The sequence below is a fragment of the Mustela nigripes genome, chromosome 14 (assembly GCF_022355385.1).
Source record: "Mustela nigripes isolate SB6536 chromosome 14, MUSNIG.SB6536, whole genome shotgun sequence".
NCBI classification, from domain to species: domain Eukaryota; kingdom Metazoa; phylum Chordata; class Mammalia; order Carnivora; family Mustelidae; genus Mustela; species Mustela nigripes.
Window position 1 is genome coordinate 42,911,301 of NC_081570.1, and position 18,804 is coordinate 42,930,104.

The 18,804-nt window shown below is 49.1% G+C and overlaps 1 protein-coding gene across 3 annotated transcripts in view; it reads right to left on the reverse strand.

Annotated features, from left to right (window-relative positions):
- Window positions 1–18,804, reverse strand: part of GLIS1 (GLIS family zinc finger 1) — a 215,850-nt gene that overhangs the window by 83,516 nt on the left and 113,530 nt on the right. For all 3 annotated transcript variants that reach the window (XM_059376634.1, XM_059376635.1, XM_059376636.1), the window contains one exon: window positions 734–911. In XM_059376634.1, coding sequence (XP_059232617.1) covers window positions 734–911 — 178 coding nt within the window. The remainder of the gene's footprint in view (window positions 1–733; window positions 912–18,804) is intronic.

The following is an 18,804-nucleotide window of genomic DNA, read 5'->3' on the forward strand; positions in this document are numbered from 1 at the left end:
GCCACTAGGCCAGTTTTTAGAGTCTCTGATGTGTGAAGCAGGCCTCAGCCAGCATGTCCGGGCCCTGGGGTGTGGGCCTGGGCCAAGCTGGGGGCACAGAGGCCTGCCCGTGGCTGACCTCTGCCTGTCAGCAGACCAGAGGACACAGAGGCACAGCGAGGACCCCGGGAGAGCCACAGGAGGCAGATGCTAGCCCGATACACGATGTGATCAAACATCCGCCCACAAACGGACATGACCGGAAATGCACAGGCACTGGATGGCAGTCCCCTGGCAGGGCTCTGAGAGGCACAGCTTCCTAGGGCAGGAGATGGCCCCAGGCGGAGGAACCCCTCCCTCGCCATGCTCCAAGTTGTCCAGGGCTTGACACTACAATGTGCATGAACCCTGAGCTGGGTGCTCCTTCCCCATCTCACCCCTGAGTCTTCCTCTTCTGCAATTTCTGATTCTCTGTGAAATGCCACCTCAGCTTCTGCAAGGGGGAAACACACCTCAGTGAAACCATCTCTGTCTCTCATGAGGCACTGCAACGTGGGGGGTTCAAGGCTTAGACCAGGCCTCCTTCATTGTGCTACTGGCCTCTGGCTGGTCCCTGGCCCTCGTGTACTTCAGTTTCCCCATGTGTCCCATAACCAGGCAGACTAGATCCCACAAGGGCAGACAAGGCCCTTGGTCCTTGGCCTTCAGGAAGTGTCCACAGAAGGCAGCTGATGGGTAAGGATGGAGCCCTTACCTGCTGGGGTGGGGGAAATGCAGGAGCCTCTCGCAGGCTGGGGCCTGGCCCCGAGGTGGTGGGGTGCCTGCAGGGAGAAAAAGGCCCTGGCGGCAGGTGGGGCCGGGGCCTTCCACAAGGTCCAGGTCCAGCAGGCTCTTCTCCGAGGCTGGGGTGCAGTGGCCGTAGCTCCCGTTCACTATGCAAAGAAAGACAGGAAGAGGAAAGAAGGTGAGTGGGGACAGCCTGAAGAGGGGTACAGGGAGAGGGCAGTCCTAGGGCACAGCGTGGGACACAGCAGCCTTGAACCCATGTTCACTGAACCCCTGCTGCATTCAAGGCACCAAGATCCCTTATTTAATTTCCACAATCACCAGCAGGATTGGGAGCAAAATCCCCAATACTCAGATGTGGATGCTGAGCTCCTGTGGCTGAATGACCGTTACACAAATACTGAGTCTTTACGATGTACCATCACACCGCTAGGGGCAGGAAACCCTGGCGAGCCAGGCGGACAAGCTCCTGCCACTAGGCCAGTTTTTAGAGTCTCTGATGTGTGAAGCAGGCCTCAGCCAGCATGTCCGGGCCCTGGGGTGCGGGCCTGGGCCAAGCTGGGGGCACAGATGGTCTATGACCATCACACTGGTCACCGAACACTCACTGGACAAGGGTCGCAAACGCGTGCTGGGGCCGTGCTGCTCAGCGAGCCGGGTGAGCGGCACAGACGTCGTAGGTCATGGAGCAGGTGCTCACCAAACCCCATCTGCTCTTGTTATTACCAAAACTCAATCTGCTTTTTTTCCCCAAATTGCGTTACACCATGGAAATGTGGTACACAGCTATTCACGCCTCCATATTCTCCATGGTTCTTTGACAGCCTATCAGTTGCCCTGCCTTGCCCAGTGACAGGGTTTTTAGGAAGACTAGAGGTCATCCTCACCATAGAGAGCAGGCAGAGGTTCAGGGACCTTGGGGTCTGAGATCACACCACTAAGAATCTAGGCAGGAACTCGGGCTCAGGTCTGTCCAAACCCAAATCCCAATTCTGAATGGCTATGTAACAAGAAGTGGCCTCTTAAGACAAAAACCTGGCCCCATCCTCAAGGAATCCACTGCCCCCCAACCTTAATTCCAGCCCAGCCCAAAGGCAGGCCCTTCTGCCCAGGAAGCTGGACACTCAGTGCTAACTCGCTGTGTGCCCACAGCTCTGCCAGTCACCAGGCATCCACCTGCCAAGCACAGTCCAGTTTGCAGAGCAGAATGCAACCCTCCCAAGGTCTGGGGCAGGGAAGGGGCTCAGAGGAGCCTCTGTGTTCCCAGGCACAGGCCAGCCTCCTCCAGAGGGCACGGAGGAAGATTTGCTCAGAAGCCCCCTCACCTTCCCAGGCTGAGTCCTGGGCTCATTCCCGTTGCAAGGAATGCTCACTCCTGCTGGCTCAGGCTGCTGCTGGGCCAGCCCCTCACAAGCTTATTTTTAATAACTTGGTTGTTTTTTAATTAAAAAGAAATCCCTGGTAACAAATGTGAACAGCCTGAGTTAATGAGAGCAGGCTGCCGCTCGTTTAGCTCCGTCCCTGCTTGGCGGTCTTTCCCTGTTCCAAATCGTTTCTGCATGCGCTTTTATTGTCCCATTGAGGCAAACCCTGGGCCTGGGCCTCAGAAAACTGTGGGTAATTTTATGAGCATTAATAGCATTTGGAGCAAAGAAAGCTTAATCATCACGTGGGGTTGTTCCGCCAGGGTCTTTCTCCCAGAATCTTTGGGTGGGGAAGCGGGTTCTGAGCATCCTTCAAAAACCCACCAGATGAACTGGGGGCCTCTGGGTTACTCAAGGAGGATGTGTGGAGAGGCATGGGGGAGCCCAGCATTTATCAACCCTTCCTGGACAGCAGGCACATCGATCCATTTAAGTGTCCATCCCTGTGTGGTGGGCTCATTCTAGCCATTTTTCAGATGAGAAAAATTGAGTTTTGGAGAGATTAGGTGTCTCTGATCAGACTCAGAGCTCTGTAAGAGATGGGTCACAGTCCAAACCCAGATCTCTGAGGCTTCAAAGCCTAGGTCCTGTCCTGCTGCCTCTCAGGCAACTGAGGAACAACTAGGGATCCCCTAGCAAACATCCCCACCTATGACTCCAATGAAGATCATGCTGGGGAGGCTTTGGGGAGGTCAAAAACCATTCCAGTGACTCCTAAACCTCAGTCTCCATGACAGCTCTGCCAGATGGGTAAGACTACTCTGCCTACAGACAAGCACATGAAGACTCAGAGAGGTCTAGTGGTTTACCTAAGGTCACAAAGTAGTAAGGAACACACCTGAAAGGCAAACCCATCACCTCCATGGGGAGAACAAAACAAAACAAAACACAAAACAGTTATTACCCAGCAAATAACTGAGGCCTGCTAGCTTCTTCTCCACTAGATATAGTAAAAAGTCTTCCTACAGCAAATAAACAAGCCAGCTCTTGGAGGGAGGAAAGATGGAGCAGGTCACAGTTTGATGCTGCTTTGGGGCTCCCAGCCCATTCAGGCCCTTGTCTTGTGTGACCTTCACAGTGCCCTGGATAAATCCATGAGCTTCCCTAACTTGCAGAGGGATGTGCACATGAGAGTTGGCAAGTGACCATACCAGGTTGCCCGGCAATTGCTCCCAAAGCCCATGCCAGAGGCTTCCCTAGGCTATCTGCTTTCTCAAAGGCTGGATATAAAACCAGAGGCTATAACGTGTGCCCCAGAGATGCTGCCACCACTCCCCACCACAGGCCCAAGTCAGCCAGAAGACCTGCCACTGCCCTCGTGCCTATTGGAATCTTGCTTCTGTGACCCCAAAAGCATCACAGGACTCACCCCTGCTCACTCTCTGTCTCTGGGAAGTGAGGATGGAGTATTTCTCTACAGAGGCAGAGGAATGAGAGGGGCACATTGGCCCTGGGGCAGGCTGGGGGTGCCCCAGGAAGGGGCTACACCCAGCAGCCATATCTCCCCCACTGTACCACTGGATCCAAGAGCAGATCCTGAACCTGGCTTTCATGTAAGTGATGCTTCTTTGCAGAACTGGAGGGTGCGGGAGGCCTGTGTTCATTTTTATGAGTTAGTGAGCAATTCAGGGCTGGGACTGACTGCCCATCCATTTAGTTACTAGATGAAGAAACTGAGGCTCAAAGAAGGAAAGGACCTGCCTTGGTCGCACAGCAAACCCCTGGTGGAACGTGACTGGCCTCCCCGGGACTAGGTAAGAGTTTGGTTTACTTTCCTCTTGAAGTCTCTGTTTTCTCATCTATCAAATGGTGCTAATAACTACTCACAGGCTGTGAGGACAATCCCATGAGATTATGGACACAACACCTTTGGCATGGTGCCCAGCTCACAGTAAGCACTTGAAAAGGCAGGAGGATGGTAACCAGAATGATTTCTTCTATTTATTCTTGTGCAAAGCAAGACCCTGCCTTCTATTGCTGGAAGGTCAGGTCTGGATAACCCTGAGTCCAGACTCAGAAGACCAAGTCCCCAAGGCTCAGGGGTCACCAAATCCAAGACCAGGCGGCTTCAATGAGGTCACAGCCAGCAAATGTGAAGCAAATGACTCCAGTTACACACCAGAGAGTTTTGCAAATTACCGTAATGACTTGGCTATAAAGTGGTACCATATATAAGGTGACTCCCCACAAGAATTTTAATTTATGCTCAAACCTGCCAAGTCTGCACAAGAAGAACAATGATGCATTCAGCATCTCGGGTCCAGATGCCATCCCCTTGCCGTCCCTGGAGCGGCCAGCAGCCAGGTCTAGGAAGGCCTGCATGGTGACTATTCCTCATTTGCCCACAAGCAGACATTTAGTGCCCTCCCGGTGCCAGGCTGGTGACACTTTGCAGTCCACAAAACGTCTTGCAGCCATCATCTATGAGCTTCATTACAACCCCTGAGAGTTGGCTGGGCAGACTCAGAGGGGGCAAGCCATTCTCCTAAGCTCACACAGCAAGTGTAGGGCTCAGACTCACACTGAATCCTCTGACTCCGCTCTCTAGTCTAGCAGACATTTTTAATCTAGCCAACTTCTTTCTGTAAAGGGCAACCTACAGTAAATACTGTAGGTTTTGCAGCCACAGAGTCCCCTGGGTGTTACCTTGCACTCTCACAATGCTTTGCTGCTATGCTCCACACATCCTTGCCTGTCCAATGAGGGTAGCCTGACACCTCCCAAACTCCTCTGGGCCCCCAGAGCATGGTAGAAATGCATCTCCTTCCAGAACCTTTCTGCCCTTCCTGAGTTCCCCCACCTCAGCTCCCAGAAGTCCCTATGACCAGCTGCCCTTTCGGGTACACTTTATGCTCACTGGGCACAGCCAAATACTTGACATATTTTATTTCTAAATTTCCACAACATCCCCACAAAATCAAGACTGTCATACTCTGTACTACACCAATGCTGTTAAGGGCATGTAAAACCCTGCCTCCCCCACAAGTCTATAAACTCCTTAAGGACAGGGGTTGTAGAGCCCAGAGCTGCTAAATGTCAGTGTATCCTGAGACATAATTTTGTTCAACCTACTTCACACACAGGAAACAGGGACCCAGATGAGGGCCACGCCTGTCCTGGTTGCCTAGGAAGCAGGCTCTGTAGATACCTGGGCCCACTCGGGGATTTCCCTATCCTGGCACACGGCTAGGCCTATAGTAGGTGCCTGGAAACCCTGGGGAAGAGGGTGGCTGGAAGGACTGTCCCAAGTTAACCACCACATCTCCGCATGCCAGACACTGTGACTTGCTTTTGTGACCCACACAGCTAGGTTGAAGGCCTGATTCTACCATTAACTTTCTGGCCATCTGACCCTAGATGGGCTACCTCACCCTTCTGATCCTCGGTTTCTTCATATATAAAATAGGACTAAGACTCCCGGCTCCCAAACATGGCTGTGAGGATTAAATGAGTTTAGATTAGATGCACAGGGTCTGGTGCAGAGTCAGCATCTCCATAAAGGCCCCTCCGTTTTGCTCTCTTAACAGGCAGAGGAGACACAGGCATAGGCTCTCTGGTTGGTCTGTGCCTCCAGAAACAGAAGCATGTGCTCCCAGATAGGGAGTACTAATGGCCAAAGAAAGGCAACTTCAGACTCCCAGGGTCTCGAGTCTGAGCCTGGGCGCTGCAGGCTCCTCCAGTGCAGAGCAGGGCCTTGGCCCCCTCTCTGGGCCTCAGCTTCTCCCTCTGAGTCGTGGTAGAGTCGGGCCAGGAGAAGGAACGCCATAGGTCCCACAGGACAGGAGACAAGGGGCTCCCCTTCTCAGGCCCAGAAAGAGTGAATGGCTCCCTCAGGACACACAGCAGAGGCACAGACGGTGTGGCCACCCCCCTACAAGACCCCTTTTGCCTCCCGAAGCTGCACTGTCCCCTCTCCGTTCCTCACCAGGCCCAAAGGCCTGGCGAACAGCAGGAGGTGGGGGCTTATGAAGAGAAGCAGGAAGGCAGATAGCCAGGTTCTTTCTCATCTCCATAGCCTGGCTGGGATGGGCGGGCCAGGGTCCAATCCCCCATCTTAGAGCCGCCCTGGGGCACTCACAGCCATCAGGGGGCCTGTAACCCAGGCAGGCTTCTGGAGCTCCAGAGCCCAGCCCTCAAAGCCTCACACCAGGCTTCTGACAGCCCCTAGTCTCTTAGCCCACATCACAAAAACTCTATAAACTCCCCCTTTAAAGCTGAGCTGCATTTACGGGGACTCAGGCTAGTGAAACCTGAGCAATACTAGGCTCTTTCCATGCCAGAATTATGAATGCCATTTTCTAGAGCAAGAGTAACTGACTTTTCCAAGGTCATGCAGCTGGGAAAGGGTGGAATCAAGATGCAAGCCCAGCTCTCTTGGACTTGGAGGGCAGTGTTGGCCTGATGCTGTTCTACATCATGAAGGGATTTAGACTGGATACAGTGATTGCTTTCCCCAGTGTATTAGTCTGCTTGGGCTGCCATAACAAAATACCACAGGCTGGCGGGCTTAAACAACAGACATGTCCTTTCCTCACAGTTCTGGAGACAGGAAGTCCAAGATCAAGATTCCTGCTGATTTGGTTTCTGGTGAGAGCTCTCTCCCTGGCTTGTAGATGGTGGTCTTCTCACTATATCTCCCATATGGCTTTCCCTCAGTGCATGCAGAGACAGAGAGAGAGAGAGATTGAGAGAAGAAGAGAGGAAGGGAGAGAGGGAATGCATACAACCTCTTCTTATAAGGACTCTAATTGTATTGGACCAAGGCACTACCCTTATGACCTCATTTAACCTTAATTACTTCCTTAGAGGCCCCATCTCCAATTACAGTCATGTGCAGGTTAGGACTTCAACATATGGATTGAGGAAGCACAAACATCCTGTCCATAACACCTAGTATTTGGTCCCTAAGAAGGTCCATATTTCCTATATCTTTCTACGGGGCTTGAGGAGACACAGCATAGACAGAAAGCAGGATTCTGGGGCCTGACTGACTAGATTGGAATCCTGGTTTTGCCATTGACTAGCTGTGACCTGTCTAAGTTAAATGGTTTAACATCTCTGTGCCAGTTCATGAAAGTGAAATGGGTTCATATACCACATGTAAAGTGCTTACAACAGAACACCTGGAACCCAGGAGAGACCATGTGAGTGTGTGCTCTCACTGTTGTTCTGATTAACCCCATTCCACAGGGGGCTGTGGAAGCCTGAACCCACTAGTATGATCTCTTGTTACCAGCCATGGTGCCACAGTGACCGGCTCAGAGCTGGGCACACAACACAAGCTGGTTTAATAGGAGTCCTGGGACTTCAGTTTGAAGCCTGGGGAAAGACCAACCTCTCCTCTACAGGCAACTGAAGAGGCATGAGGCCTCCCCAGCTAGTAGAGAACATCTCGTCATCCCAAGGGAAGCTAGTTGGAAGACAATGGTAAGAAAACAACAGACACTGGAGCACTGGTGGCACCAAGAACCTTTTATGTGAAGAGCAGAGTTCCCCTAGTGTTTCAAGCCTATCTTGGATGGGCCTTCTGTTACATAAAACCCAAAGCATCCTTATTAATGCAATATTCTTCTAGAAAATAATTTCTATCTACTCTGACAATCTTTGTTTTTGAGTATTTAGTCCATTTATACCATTTTCATTTAATATAACTAACTTACATTTGGCTTTAAATCTATAATCTTACTATCTGTGTTTTATTTGTCCCACCTACTCTATATTCTTTTCCTCTTCTTCCTTGCATTCTTTCTGATTAATCAAGTCTTTTTTAATCATACTATTTTCTATCTCTATTAGCTTGTTAAACGCACATTCTTTTATTATTAGTGGTTATTCAGCAATTATAGCACCCTTCATTGACTTACTACAATCTAATACAGATTAGTATATTTACCACCTCCTGAAAAGTACAAGAACCTCGGGATTCTTTACACACATGCATTTTCTGTCTCTCTCTGGGTTATTTTTATTGTGTATTTTAATTATACATATATTTTTAAACCTCACCAGATATCATTGTTGTTTTATATAGTCTCTATCTATTCAAATGTTTTCTCTTCCCCCTGCTTCCATATGGGAGTTACTTTCCTTCTGCATGAAGATATTTAAAAAATTGTAAGTCTGCTGGCAAGGAATGCTCTCAACTTTTGTTTGTCTGAAATTTTGTCCTTTCACTTTGACTTCTGAGGGTATAGAATTCTAGGCTGGCAGTCACCTTATTTTAGTACATTACAGAATCATTCCATGGTCTTCTGAATTACAGCATTTCTATTAGAAATTCATCTCTATGTCTTTCAAGATACTACCTTACCCCCGTAAGTCCTATTTTTAAGGTTTTCTCTTTATGTTTAGTTCTCAGCAGTCTGTGACTAAGATGTGTCTAGCTGGGAATTTCTTTGTATTTATTGTGCTTGAGGTTCGTAGGGCTATTTAAATATGTGACTTAACATTTTTCTGTCAGTTTTGGAAAATTGCTGGCCATTATCACTTCAGACATGACTTCTACCCATTATCTTCCCTGTATATTTCTGGGGAAACAATGTACTTTAGGCCTTTTCACCATGTTTTATGAATCTTTTATGCTCTTTTCTGTAATATCCATCCTTTTTGAATTCATGCTTCAGTCTATTGTCCCCTAACTTATTTCCAATTCATTAATCTTCTCTTTAACTATATCTAATCTATTAAATCCATATTTTGAGTTCTTAAATTTAGTCTTTCAGTTTTAAATTTTCCATTTCTTTGATTTCTTATAGTTTTCAGATATCTGTTGAAATTTTCCATTTGGTAATCTATTTTCTTGAATATATTCATCATAGGTATTTTAAATCTTGTGTCTGATAACTCCAAAATGTGGATCACCTATGAGTCTGTTTTTACCATGATCCTGCCTCCTTTATCCCTCATAATTTTTTACTGAATTCTCAATGTTGTGTATGAAAAGAGGGATTTTCTTTTGCTTCTTAAAGGAAGTTAAAGGAGGGGAAGTTTAGTCTTTAGCTGTTTCAAAGTTGGGTTTAAGGCTTTGTAAAAGTTGCTCTATTTCTTGTTCATCCTTTCTCCAAGGATGCTGCCCTTCATGGACCCCAGCTAGAAGCCTGGGATGCCAGGGCTCTTCCTCCTTGGTTAACAATAAGCTTCAGTTTTATCTTCCTAGAACTTGAGGCTGTTGAAATAAAGCTCTGCCTAGCTTCTCAACCTCTTAACTGCCATCCTCGGTCGCTCTCTCAGCCACTTAGCCTGTGCCACTTAAGAAGCAACAAATGTTTTGAAAGGCAAAGCAACATACTAAATGTTAGGCTTGCATTTTGCCACTGCCTGTCTCCATGGGATTTTGGCTCTTCCAGAACTGCCTATCTTGGTAATCTTAAACTCCAGATTTTGTCTCTCTAATAAAGTAAGGCTGTGGAGACACAGCTCTCTGACTCTGGGTCCTATACCATTTGAAAACTAGCTAATACTTGGAAGGAAGAAGTGCCACAGAGTGTCAGATTCACATCAGTGTACTTCTTTTCTCCTTACAATGTTGGTTTTTCAAGCCCTGGATGTCTTCATGGCCCTTTAATGTCTTCAAAGAGTTGGTTTCTATATTTATCTAGAAGAAAGGACTGATACAAGCTTATCTGGTATAGCCAACTGTAAAAAGCCCCTTCCAGCAAATAATTTTAATGACTGTACAGTATTCCATTATATGTTTATACATGCTTTATTTAACCTTTCCTCAAGAGTTGGGATTAAGATTGCTCAGAAAGTTTTAAAAGTAGAAACCATCATGTAATGAATGTCCTTACAGACCTGTCTTTATGTCCATCCATATTTATGGCCTTAAGATAAATTCCTAGACGTGGGGCTGCTGAGTCAAAGGACATGCAAAATTTTAAGAATTTTATTACCTGCAGTTCAAGCTGCTCTCCAAAACGAATATATCAATTTATACCATCAGCAGTATAGGAAAGCAACTCTTCCCTGCACTCTCACCACTCTGAACATTCTTGTTAAAATGAACAAACATCTCTTAATTTACCACTTCAGGGTCATTTATAATAGAAAAGAAGTGAAGGCAACCTATATATATATCCAGTAATAAAAGAATGATTAGGGGGCACCTGGTAGCTCAGCAGTTAAGCATCTACCTTTGGCTCTGGTTGTGATCCCAGGGTCCTAGGATCAAATGCTGCATCAGGTTCCTTCCTTGGTGGGAAACCTGATTCTCCCTCTCCCACTCCCCCTGCTTGTGTTCCCTTTCTCGCTGTCTCTCTCTGTTGGAACTAGCCCATTATCGCAAAACACATAGCACACAGGAACTGAGAACCTCTCATATGGTTATGGGGCAATCAGTTCCTAAGGCCAGCATGCCCTGTAAGCCACAGAGAAACATGGGCTCTAAATGCCCCATTTGTGAAGGGACTGGACAGAGAGCAGAGGCCAGGGCCAGTGATGTTTTATATGAACTTGCCTCATCAGAAGGCATCTTATGAGGGGTTTTGCTGCATTTATTAAAGGTTCTAATTAGAAGAGAAAATATCTGTAAGAGATATAGAACAAAAAGAGCAAGATTCAAACTTCATAAACATTAAAATAACCTGAGTCACGAAAAATTTTAAAATGTCAAATGTAAAATGTACATCAAATGTTATGTATTCATTTGTCTCCTTAGCATATGTATACTGAATGCCTACTATGTGTCAGGACCAGACACTCATCATCAGAAATGCTGTGGTCTCGGTACCAGTCAGGTTAGGAAGGCAGGTAAGGGAGAAAACAATCTCAAAAGTAAACAGATAAATATATACTGTACTATCACTAGAGATGCGTGTTGTGAATTTACAATAAGGGTAAGAAGCTAGAAAATGCAGAGAGATGGGGACGGTCAGGACAGTCAGGGGGTCTATATAGTGACTTGAGGGAAGGGAAGGAGGAGCCAGGTGAAAGCAGGGGAAAGAGCACTCACACAGACAGAGCAGCAAGAACAAAAGCCCTGAGGTAGGAGCGTTCTCCAGGGTAGGATCACAGAAAGTCCAGGTGTCTCTGTTGTCCACTGAGCAGAGGTGAAAGAGTCAGGTCATGAAGAAGTTGGACCTGAGAGGCAGGGTTATGAGGTCCCAATGAAGATCTGGGTTTAGAGCAGGAAGCCATCAGAGGGGGAGAGTAGGAGCAACCAGACCTGACTTACGGTGCAGGACCATGTCTGAGCATTGTGTTTTAAAAAAAAAAAAAAGACTTCAGAAGGAACAGAGTAGATGCAAGGAGAGCAGTGGCTTCATTAAAAGAATGTTTTCCAAACTCATCATTCTTTTGGAGGAGTGAGGGAACAGTCCTAATTGCTGATTATAATGGTGTCTGCACTTCTGACTTAATGGCTGTGCATTTGTCGAAATTTACCGAATTGTTCACGCTCACACGTAATGTGAATTTCACCTTATGTAAATTTTCCAATAGCTTAAAAAAAAAATCTCTGTGTTGGGACGCCTGGGTGGCTCAGTCAGTTTAGGTGGCTGTCTTTGCTCAAGTAATGGTCCCAAGGTCCTGGGATTAAGTCCCACACCTGACTCCCTGCTCAGCAGGGAGCCTTCTTCTCCCTCTGTCTGCTGCTCCTCCTGCTTATACTTTCTCTCATTCTCTTTCTCTAGCAAATAAATAAAATGTTTTTTTAAATAATGAAAAAACACTCTGTATTACACATTTTGAAATATTCCCTACTATTTTAATAATTTTAAAACTGTGCTTAAAATCCATCCTTGAGCATAGACCAAAGACAGAGTAGGCTATTCTTCCATCCCTACCGTGGCCAGGATCCTCATCTAGTGCCCTGGTCCGTAAATAGGACCCCTTCCCTCCCAGCACATCACCAGTACTTGCAGGACAAGGGGTGTGTGAGCATACCCACAGAACCTCTGGGTACCCTTCCTGTTAATGGCTTCCAGAAGGGATAGACCTACAGGGTACAGGCACATCCACATGAGATAAGGCAGCTGAAAGAAGAGCTGTGATGCCCAGCACATCCTCTGGGGCTTCCTCTGGTCATGGTGAGTCTGTAGGAACCCCTGCCCTCCCCCTGTTGTTTCATGCAGCCTTCTGCCTGCCCTGCTGTTCCTCCTCCTCCCAGCTCCTTCCCTGGGCAAGGCTGAAAGGCTGTACCCACACCCAGTGTAAATGACTACTAATGCCCCTCTGGGAGTGAGAGAAGATTCCAGGTTGAATGAGGAGGGAGTGGCACAAAGCAGGGATCCAAGGGCTGGCAGAAGAAATCACTGTGGTTATTTAGCATATGTAAGTATGAGGGGGTCTAATAAACTCTGATATCTCTTAAAATTCTCAGTTTCTACATTTCCTCATGCTGAGCCACGAAGATTCCAAAATGATAAATTTCCATGCATCTGGGATTCTAAAATTCCCCAATTCTCTCCTTCCGTGATGATGCATTTTTCCACAGCTAGGGATTTCAATGACTACAGTTCCAAGATTTTGTGACATCACCAATGAGCCACAAGGAGAGTCGGTGGTTCTAAGACTGTAAGGTTTCCCACATCTCCCATCAGAAGTCTTGCCACTACCTGGAGTGCCCTGAGCCCACACAGGCCCCTGGCTGCCCCCAAATTGTTAGGAAGGGAGCCACAGTGATGATCACTGAAACCCATTTGTTTTTATCCAAGCCCCAAACAGTCCGAGAGTGATGGGATGACAATCCAGAGGAAATGGCTGTTGAATCTATAAAAACTTCTCAAAGACAAACATATTCCATCTGTCTTTTTTTTTTTTCAGTAAATAGAGGACCATAAATGTTTATGTGAGGCATGTATTTATTATTTCATGTTCAGCTTTTTTTTTTTTAAACTCCTTCCCTTTATATCAAGCTAATTAACTACTATGCTCATGTGGGTTTTTCTTCCCTCACTCCTCAGAAGTATATGAAACAAGAAGGAAGACATAACAATGGGGAGAAATGCTCAGCTCCAGGCAGCTGGGTGGGGGGCTGGGGTGGGATGAGAGAGGCCTCGTCTTAAAATCCCCTTCCTCCAACACAGGACATCTCGGGTCTTTCTTGGAGGAATCAGTTGTTCTGACTGAGAAAATCTGTAGGAAGACACTTCCACCTCCTGGAGAGGGTACATCCTGGGATACAGAATGGAGTGGTAGAGGGGACCTTTCCTCATCCCTCAGAGAAGCTCAGTTTTAGAGTCCATGGAAAAGATAATTTGCTCCACAGTAAGGCCAGAAAAGCTGGCAAAGCCTACTGAGGAAGTCACAGAAGTGCTCTGGCTTCTGAATAATCCCCTGCTCTGGGACTCCAGATCTAAAACCACATGGCTCCCAGGGCCTCTCCTCCAGGAAGCCCTCCCTGACTAGCCTTATCCCACAGGGTTTCAGCTGTCCTCCTCTGCCCTCCCCAAGGAACTACAGCCAGCATTCCAGTCTGCCCCCTCACCCACCAGGCACAAGGGGCATCACTGCCCTAGAGATTCTCTAGGGCAATCCCTAGGGTGGGGGGTTCTACCCCAGAGGGCACAGTGAATGTCAGTGGGGACTGGGAGCCACTGCCATTTAGTGGGGAGGAGTCAGGGATGGCCCACAGGGAGGGCCAGCCCTCCAGTAACTTTTGGGTATCTTTCCAGATATCCAAAATAACTGTACATGAGCATTCTGGTCGTCTATGCCTAGAAACTACCCCCATTTTATATATACACAACTTCTTTCATGGTTTTAACATCCACTGAATTTTCCAGGAATGGAACGACCATGTAAATTGAGGGAAGATTGTACTGTGTTATGTTTGGAACTTGACCAAGACTTGTTCACCATTTCAGAAAATCACGTCACCTCGGTCACTCCGCCTGTAGTGTTTGTACGTCTGTGGCTGGCAGGTTCGGGGAGGCCGCACACAGGTGCGGGTGACTGACGACCTCATCCCGCCTCTGGAGAGTCGTGCCTCGGCTCATACAGGGAATTACATGTCACTCAGGAGTTACTTCCCTTTTGTTTCTTTTTTTTTTTTTTTTTTTAAGATTTTGTTATGTATTAGACGGAAAGAGAGAATGAGCAGGGGGAGGGGCAGAGGAAGAGGCAGACTCCCTGCCGAGCAGGGAGCCCTGAGTGGGGCTTGATCCCAGGACTCTGGGATCATGACCTGAGCTGAAGGCAGACACTCAACCGACTGAGCCACCCAGACGTCCCTTATTTCTTTTTTATAACACAACTAAAACATTATATGGAATTTTTAAAAAATTGGGTACAGGCAGGTTACATTATCTATGAATTTCATTTGAGAAGAATAAAGGAGGCAGGACAAAATGGACCTTGTTAGAAAAAGGAAGCACTGATGTGAACCCCAGACCCCGGACAACTCAGATTTCGGACGGGGAAAGCAAGGTCTCCTTGACAGTCACACAGTGAGGCGAGTCCAGAAGAGCCATGCAGCCAAGTGTGTCTGACTCTATGGTGCTGAGACACACCTAGGGCCGGCCCCTGTCTTGATGTCTTTGAGACCCAGGGTCTGTTTCTGGATTCAGAGACACATAGCCCTGAGCCCAGAAGGGTCCACGAGAAGGCAGGCACATGGTTCCAGGCGGGTCCCCAGGGAAGGGGGCTGGGGGCACAAGGTGGAGTGTGCCAGGTTGACTCTGGGAAGCCCCAGGAGAGACAGGCCAGAGAGCAGGTACAGGCCCTGGTGATCAGCAGAGGTTGGGGGGGTTGAGACCTTGCGACCACGCTCACATCTCCACATCCTTCCCCATCCCAAACCTTCCTCTTCACCTGCAATGTTCCCCAACTCAGCTCTTTCCTCTCCCTCAGCCCCTAGTCCTCTACTTAACCACTCTTGGTCTCCCATGCCTCCCCACCTTTGCCTCATTTCAAACTACCACCACCTCTCTCCTGAAGGACAGCTTCCCCTCCTTCCTGAATGCGATCCCTCCACTCCGGGTACTCTTTCCAAAGCACAGAAGTCCAACCAGCCTCCCCGTGTTCCTAACCCTGCTCAGCCCCTACTACCCACAAGATAGCCTCTGACTCTCCAAGCCAGGAAAACGAGACTGTGCACCTTCTGTTTGCTCCAGCCCCTCTCCTGCCGGCTCCCAACTCACTCCCTGCTGCGGTGGTGCCCAGCTGTTCAAGGACCTGCCCAATTCTTTATGCCCTTGCCTCTTGCTGTCCACCCCCCACACAGGCCCTCACTACTTCCTCTCTGCATCCCTAACCCCCAACAGCCTGTTCTCCTGGCAGAGTTCCCCTGTGCACTCTGTCGTGTGGCTCAGGTGGAAGTTTGAAGAACAAACCTAGATAAGAATACATCCATGAATGAGGCCAAGATAGATCTAGAAAGCCAAGGGAGACAAGAAGCCTTTTTTCTAAGATGTAACCCTTGGGGCAGACCTCACTCCAGCCATTCCAGCTTTACTGGCTGAACCCCATGGATTCCCCCGAGACATGGGGGTTGGAGACATCACGGACATTTCCATAAGCGTGTCTGGGGGACTGGGAAGCAGCACCTCGTAGTGTTTTCATTCCAAATACGAGCCAGCCTGTGCGAGGGGGTAGAGGTGTGTGTGGACGGAGGGCTGGCCTAGCAGGGGCTCTGCTCTAGGCTGTGCGGAAGGTTCTCTAGGGAGTGCAGCTGATGAGGACAGCCCACTCAAGGATGCCCTTGGGTGCTGGGCCTGCAGAAGAGAAAGTCTGCCCATGAGGCTACATTTCACGAACTCCATGGGGAGGGACAGACGGGTTCACATTCAAAGTAAACGATCGATGCTGTGTATCTTGGTCCAGCGACCCCTGCATTCAGTGCTGACCCCCTTTCTCACACTTGAGGTCAAGAGTCCGAGGAAAGGCCCTCTGGGCAGGGAAGCAGAACCCGGCGTTTTAGGCTTTCCTGAAGATTCCCTGCATGTCTTGGGGCAGCTTCCAGCCCCTGGGCCTCAGTTTCCTTTCCTAAAAGATAAGGGAAGTACACTGGGGTGCCTTTAAATGTTCGTGTTCTAGGCCCAGAGAGCCATACAGAATCTGCAATCAAAAGGCCTCATGACCCAGAGGAGGAGCTGGTGTTGGACAGGACCCAAGCCTCCCCCGCTCTCCCAAGTCCTAATACTTGGGGCTCCTCACTACCTGACAGGCCTGCCACTTTCCAAAGGAACCCAAATCTTTCTCTGGAATGCAATGAAAACAACACCTATCCGTCTCTTCCTTCCCACACCCTCTCCCCACATTCCTACTATGTACCAGGCCTGGGCACTGGACACGGAGATGAGACAGACACTGGTACTCCCTCAGGAACCCATAGTCTGGTGACCAACATGGACCTTTAAATAGAAAAAGACATCAGATGGATCAGTGCGGGGACCGAAGTGCTCCCCCACCCTCAAGAATGAAGGAGCATACCTTCCTTCCCTTATCCTCTCTCCAGCAGGGCCACTGCCTCCATGAAGCCTTCCCTGACTCTGCCACCCTCTCCTATGTGATCGGCTGCTCCCAGGAAGACCGGCAGTCCCCCTCCTGCAGCCTTTACTGTGTGACGTAAGCCATGTCCATACCTGGTAGGGCAGATCACAAGGCTAACTGTTTCGGCACCTCACGGTTACAGAGATGGTCTCCCTGAGCCTCCCTGAAGCCTCTCAACGTTCCTGCTAGATAGATCAATTAGCCCATTTTACAGGTAAGGAAACCAAGGCCCAGGAAGGTGAAATGACTTCTCCTGAATAACACACTTAGAAACAAGCTGGCCTGGGATTTGGGCCCAGGGCTGACGATTCCAGGCATGGAAGAATCCCCTGCCTGGGCTTACAGTGGCCATCTCATGGCCCACTCACAGGACTCCCCCAGGCCCAGGGAGGCCATTCCCATGGAGAACACATACACATCCTAAGAGGCATATACCTCAGTCATTCTGAGGTAAAGTGACAGGGCTAAAACACGCTAAAACTTCTATTGCAAAGATAATATAATCTCAACCTTCCGTTTTACAGAAAAGGGAGACTGGGGCCCACAGAGAGCAAGGGGTTTGTCCAAGTTCACACAGCAATGGCCACATCAGGATCAGACGCAGTTCTCTGGAGTCCCCATGAGGCCCTCACTCCAGGCGCCTGCCTTCTACCTCTTAAAGGCAGCCGGAGGGGTAACACTCTCCTTAGCAGCCTGGGAGAGAGGAGATGTTTATAGGAACAACTGAGTGTATCTCAAAGATTCTGCCTGGGGTCGAGCCCCGGCTCCCTCCAGGATGCCGGGCTGCCAGTAACTGCCTGCCTCGACCATTGGACACCTCACGGTTACAGAGATGGTCTCCCTGGGCCTCCCTGAAGCCTAGCTAGCACAGACCTGTGCTTCTGATGCCAGCTCAGTACCCTGGCATCTTTCTTTGGGCCAGCCCTGACGTCATCAGGTCCCATCCTAATGCACGCATCTGGCTGGAGAACAGGGTGGACAGAAAACGGGCAGAGGGACTGGGCTTAGGACACGAGTTCCCCAAAGCCCGCCTGCTTCCTCCTCAGCCTGCTTGCTGCCAGGTTTTGCCGGGTGAGTTGTGGCAGCTTGCTGCCAAGCACGGGGACCCTGTCAGCAGGCCTGCCGTGAATGAGTGCAGTGTTTGGGAGCAGTCAACAAGATGGATGTTGTTTCGTTTCGGCTCCACGCACCGTAAACATTCTGGGGCAGACACAGCTCCAGGTGGCTCGCTGGCTCACCCCCGACAGCTGGACCAGCCTGCAAAGGCCCATTAACGTGGACATAAACAAGGAGAGCTGGAAGACGGAGAGGCCTCTGGGGTCTGTCCCACTTTCAGAGACACCACAAAGGACACAAAGGAGCCGAGAAATCCAGGAGCCAGACTGGAGGCAGAGGTTGTCCAGAGAGGGGGAATGAGGCCCCACCAGGCTCCAGTCCCAGCTCTGATGCTGCTCAGCGGGGTGACCTTCTGTAAATCCCACAACGTGTCCAGGCCTCAGTTTCCTCATCTGAAGAAACAGGAAAAGGCTTCCCTGGCAGACCACAGTGAGGCCCACAGAAATTCTTTTTGAATGAGCTGACTGACTGCACCGGCAACAGCTTGAAGACAAGGACTACACCTGATCCATCCAGACCAAATGGTTAATAGCATGGGCTCTAGAGACAGAGCTACCTGGTCTGGAATCCTCACTTTACCATTCATCTGCCAGCGTGCTCATGGTCAGATAAACCAAGCTCTCTGAGCCTCCCTTCCCTTATCTATAAAAACGCGAACAATCATGCTTGCTGCACATGCTGGCTAGGAGGGTCAAATGCCCCACAGGCTAAGCTTAGCTCAGAGTCCAGCACACAGTCAATAAAAGGTCACTCTCATTCCATTATTATCCATAGCTCCCAAATCACTTGGAGCAGGGTCTCAGAATGAAGCAGTGGCCAAGGCTGGGGGACAGCCAGGTCTTCTGGGATTCTCCCCTCCCGATCTAAGATGATCTTTGAATCCTGGACCAGGCACTCAGCCTGCCAGGCGCCCACGGGGGCCTCACAGCCTGGCCCCACATATCAAGCCCCGGGCCCACGTGGGAGACGGTCCAATTTGACGAACATCAATTCTCCAAGAGCCAACTGGCCAAAAATCAACGTGTCAAATGACCAATTCATCATAAGCCAAATAGCCACAAATTACTCC